Below are 5,882 nucleotides of genomic sequence, written 5' to 3' on the forward strand. Positions count from 1 at the left end.
GGTTGCCTATTTCAAAACCAAAAGTTTTCTTATCTTTGCCGAGTCGTGAATACATTTCTTTTGTTTCCATTTTTAATTTATTAATAGCTGCCACATTAGTAGATGCTTGATCACATATTAGTGCAGCCACCACAAGTCCAGTTGATTGCACTGCTTGGATGACTTCTTTTATAGCAACTACAAGATCTGGTGTTTTCATAGAGCTATTCGTAAACATAAAAGCAACTGGCTTTTTGAATTTCCTTCGAATTCCTCTGACCATAAATGTCAACGCTTTATCAGCAAATAATGGTTTTGTTTTATTATTACCAAGATCTTCAAAACCTATCACCCTATCTAGACGTGGCACATATTGTAGTCCTGCAGATAACGATATTTCATCAAAAATGACCGTACAATATTTGTCTAGTGGATTTTTTATTTTATTGACAGTTTTTATTAGGTGTTGAAATATTTTTTTGTTTATTCCGGCTTCAAATGGGATTTTTTGTAATATACTCATCAACGAACTCTTACATGGTAAAGCAAATAATTTTTGGAGTAACCTATAAGCTTTTCCACTTTGCTTAAATAATGAAAGAGCAAATATTTTGTCACCGAGTGTGAATCGTCTTCCCTGTGGCTTTTTTGATTGTGATCTTATTTGTGATTCAATGAATGTAGTAGTGACATGATTAAGTTTACTCAAACATTCTTTATGATCATTCATATACTTTTCAGCTACTTGCAAACGTGTTTTGAATGCACTATACCGATAGTTAAGTAAAACGTTTTTCTTCTTGGCTTCTTTAAGGGCATCATAAATACGTCCCTTCCTGGGAGTCAAATCCATCCTACGTCGTACATTTATATTTTTCAATATGCCTAAAGTAGATGGCTTTTTCTTTCCTGTTAAGAAATTTAATTTAACTTAATTAGATAAATGTTTTCAAAAGAAAAACAAATGTGTTCTATAATTATCTTTACTTGTGACTTTAGACATAGGTGTAGAATGCTGAATCATACTTTCAGACTTGTCTAAGCACATTACACCGTCAATGCCATCTAAAACACAAGAACAATTGACTTCTGTATACTAAAAAACTAATATTATGTTAGGTACCTATAGATAATAATATAAGATAATATGTTCATCACAATTGAAATGAAAATCAAAATATAATATACGAACCTAATATATTTGTAGAAACCTGAAACTAAGATATTTCTCGGAACTGTTTCACTTGTAGATGGTAGCATTGTGTTGAGCACTATAAAAACAATAAATTAATATACATTGTAAACTAATCAAATTTTATTCAGAAATAGAAATTTTATAATTATCTTTACTTGTGACTTCAGATGTAGATGTAGAATGCTGAGTCATACTTTCACACTTGTCTGAACACATTTCATCAACTCCTGTACCTTCAGATGTAGATGTAGAATACTGAATCGTGCTTTCAGTCTTGTCTAAACACATAACATCATCAATTCCATCTAAACCACAAACAATTGAGTTATAATAAATAATTAATATTTAACATAGGTATTAAAAACACAATTACATTTTATATTCATAACAATTTAAATCAATAAAAAAATATAAAATACAAATGTGAAATTAATATACCTGTCTGTGATGGAATTCTTTCTTCATAATTTCATTGGTAAATAATTATCAGAAAGCTCAATTAATGTTAAAATTTTAAATTAAACACAAGAAGCAAATTGTACACAAATAATAGATTCAACCGTTAACAAACCATAACTTTAACATTTAATACCTATACAAAAAATACGATTTTAAATTAAACACAAATTATGGATTCAACTGTTAACAAACCATAACTTTAACATTTAATACCTATACAAAAAATACAATTTTAAATTAAACACAAGCAGCAAATTTTACACAAAAAATAGATTCAACTAATAATTAATAATAATTCAAATAATACATTGACATTTAATACTACAATATTGTAATTGATTTAGAAAAAGTATATTCACCACTGTTGTATTATACATCATACACATAAAACATGCTCACAAATCACAAATTATGTTTCATTGTATAAATACAAACCAGCTGGCAAGCATAATATTGGAACAGCATTTCGGTTTAGTTTTTTAGTTCCAGGACTTGTACAACTTTCATCAAAATGCTTTGAACATATCACAAATGATCTACGCACTTGTTGTACACTTAGTGATTTTAATTTTGAATTTCCTGTACTCTGAACCCATTTTGAAAACAAAGCTTCATTGTTGTATGGAAATAAATGACGTATTGTAGATTTGTCTTAATATGTTGTATCACAACCAACAACAACACAATTTTTGGATGGCATCTGGAATGAGTGAAATACATCATAAAGAAATAATATAATTATTAATTACCATTTAAATAAAAGTAGGTAGGTACTCACATCAATAACTATTGGAGTTGTTACTTAATATTATATAAAGAGTAAAGACCGATAAAAGTATAGTAGAAACTATTAACAGTACTAACTAGTAATCCTTTATCGTTTTCAACGTTTTATTATGAATTATAAAATTAAATAAATTAATAATTTTTCATTTTAAACAATGCACAAATTTAGCATAGTAAAATAAAATATAAATGTTCCAATGTGGTTTTTTGCTATACCAACTTATGGTAACTTGTATAATGTATACATATAATTACAGTTGGCATTCTGATTTCGTAATATTCTTATCAGGCTAATGCAGCTAGTTGCTATAAAGTTGTACCCCCATGTCTACGACTAACTGGGCGGCCGTGACCAAGGAGCCCTCTGTGCAACGACCAGGGTAGGAATTGCTGGATAAGTAGATTCCAGCTCGAGCGTCCGTTCCCCGTAGTCACGTACACCAGTATACATATCATATTACTCTAATAAAACTATATACTATCCTCCAATATAACATACCCCCAGGGCCAAATTGGAGCAGTCCCTGCGACTTAACTTATCATTAAATATATATGTATATTGTATATAATATGTAGATTAACATTCAGTTTCTGCTATTTCTGGCTTAAAAACATAGATTTTTTGGTGTCCCGTCATTTCGACGCGGCAATCTTGACGCACGTCAAATGGACGCGGCCATTTCGACGAACGACAATTGGACGCATACGTCATTTCGACGCATGCAATTTGAACGCCACCACTTTTAGGCGCAAGTCAATTTTGACGCAAAACAAAAATATAATTTTTTATTTATTATAATATTAAGTAAAATAAAATAAAATAATACGAAGTTGGTTTTTTTACTATAATATTATTATATATAGTATTTTTATAAATAAAATATTAATAACATACATAGGTATTAGCCAATTTCAACGTAAAAACCTGGTATCTGTATATCTGTAATCTGCATCCCGGACGAAAGGACTTTTTGACCGATTACCCTGTAATTTTTATATTGTAGTTTGTTAATCTTTATGGTCACATAAATGGTACACATTTTATCATTATCTAAATATTACGGTTTTCCGTTCAATTATACCTGTACATTAATACAAGTTTGCGTTAGTGTGCTTTATATCGCGCAGTGAGTCGTACGCTTTTAAAAATTATTAACTAACTATACCTAAATCTGTTAGTGTGCTTTAAATATTTTAACTTGTAAATTAAAAAAAAAATTATAACATGCCATTGGAGTTTGTAAAAAGTCAACGGGGAAAAGATCTCCTTGTTCATGGTGGATTTATTTATAAAAAAGATAGAGAAGGTAAAGAAAAAATGATATGGAGATGCAACGAAATTAAAAATTGTCCAGGACGAGCGCATACAATGCAAGGTATACCTATATATTATTTCTTTATGTATTTATTTTTATTTTTCATATTTTGATGATGTCAGACACAAAATTATTATTAATAATTGATTATTAATATAACTTACTCGAATAGTTATGGTTTTTTTTATAAGAACCTACATATTGTAAATTATTAGTGACCATTTTTTTAACACTCAATTGTACTTGTAGGAGATATAATAAAATCCATAGATCATAATCATGTACCAGACGTTGCAAAAATTGAAGCTAAGAAAACTATAAATCTAATTAAGGAATATGCAACAACAACAGTAACAACTACGAGAGCTATACTGGGAGAAACGTCAGCACAGGTACTGCATTGGTAGTAAGCTAACCTTACATGGTACTGCTGTGTGTATTAGTTTTATACATATTTATATTTAATATTGTTTTAGTTACCATGTGCAGTGGTAGGACAGCTACCGAATATTAAATGCTTGAAGAAAACAATACAGCGGTCTAGAAAAATGGTGGAAGCCAGTCCTGCAAACCCTCAATCATACAATTTTGAAATTCCAAATAAATTCCAAATTACGTTAGACAGTGAACAATTTTTATTATTTGACAGTGGCGATAATGGTAATTATGACGATCGGATTCTATTATTTTCAACAGAAAAAAGTTTAAACGTATTAAGAAATTCGGATCATTGGTTTTCGGATGGAACGTTTTCATCTTGTCCAAATTTATTTGGTCAATTATATACGATTCATGCAGTTTACTCTGGTGAAATAATACCGTTAGTGTATGTTTTGTTGCCCGATAAAAAAGAAGTAACGTATAATAAAATGTTTCAAGCATTAAAATCCCTTAAGTTTGATTTATGTCCGAAATCATTTACAACAGATTTTGAAAAAGCAGCAATGAACTCTATCAAAATTGAATTTCCAAGTACAGAAATACATGGCTGTTTTTTTCATTTTAGTCAAGCAGTTTGGCGAAAAATTCAAAACTACGGATTGACAACAAAATATATAGAAGATGTAAATTTTGCATTACAAGTTCGAAAATTAATAGCGCTTGCTTTTATACCTATTGACAAAGTAGTTAATTATTTTGAAGTTTTGTTGGAGAGCGATTTTTATATGGAAAATGAAAATATGTTAACTCCATTAATCACCTATTTCGAAACTACGTGGATCGGAATTTTGGACAGGAGGGGTCGACGTCGAAAACCACAATATCCTATCGAAATATGGAACTGTTCAGAGCGTCTTGAATCTGATCTGCCGAGAACCAATAATAGTATTGAGGGCTGGCATAATGCATTTTCGGCATTAATAAATTGTAAAAAACCAGTCATATGGAAGTTTATAAGTGCATTGCAAAGAGATGAAAGTTTGACAAAGGTAATAAAAGAACAATTAATTGCTGGGTATGCACCAACTAAAAAAAAGAAGTACAAAGACTCATCCAAAAGATTAATTCAAATATGTACAAATGCAAGTGACTTTACAATCGACGAAGTGCTTCAAGGGATTGCGCATAATTTAAAATTTTATAAATAGTAAATTTAAAATTATATGTTTTTTTACTTTTAATTGTATTTTTATTTATATTAATTTCTTATTATATATATTTCTAATTAAATAGAATAAATAAAAATAATTTACTAAATTATATTTTTGTTTTGCGTCAAAATTGACTTGCGCCTAAAAGTGGTGGCGTTCAAATTGCATGCGTCGAAAGGACGTATGCGTCCAGTTGTCGTTCGTCCAAATGGCCGCGTCCATTTGACGTGCGTCAAGATTGCCGCGTCGAAATGACGCATATTCACTAGAAGAAGAGGGGAATTCCAAGGGCTCCTAGAACTTTCAATTATGTCGTTATCTTCTAACTTTTTAATTTGTGTGTGTATTTCTTCCTGCTGTGAGTGTGGAAGCCTATATGGTCTACAATATATAGGAGGCTGGTCTTGTTTAAGTTTTATTTTGTGTGTGCCCGCATTAGTGAAGGTTAACACAATATCTCCCTCTATATGAAACACACTATTATATTTTTCACATAAATCATAGATAGAATGCCTCTCTTCATTATTCATGTGTTCGGTTTTTAGCACCTGCTTC

The 5,882-nt window shown here is 30.2% G+C and overlaps 1 protein-coding gene across 1 annotated transcript; it reads left to right on the top strand.

Moving 5' to 3' along the window:
• Nucleotides 1-3,315: 3,315 nt before the first annotated feature.
• LOC111043048 lies at nt 3,316-5,324 on the top strand. The gene is made up of 3 exons (XM_022327832.1): nt 3,316-3,795; nt 3,985-4,127; nt 4,212-5,324. Exons 1-3 carry the CDS (start codon nt 3,645-3,647, stop codon nt 5,322-5,324), a joined length of 1,407 nt encoding a protein of 468 aa, XP_022183524.1. The 5' UTR covers nt 3,316-3,644.
• Nucleotides 5,325-5,882: the final 558 nt, after the last annotated feature.

The sequence above is a fragment of the Myzus persicae genome, unplaced genomic scaffold, assembly GCF_001856785.1.
Source record: "Myzus persicae strain clone G006 unplaced genomic scaffold, MPER_G0061.0, whole genome shotgun sequence".
Taxonomy (NCBI): domain Eukaryota; kingdom Metazoa; phylum Arthropoda; class Insecta; order Hemiptera; family Aphididae; genus Myzus; species Myzus persicae.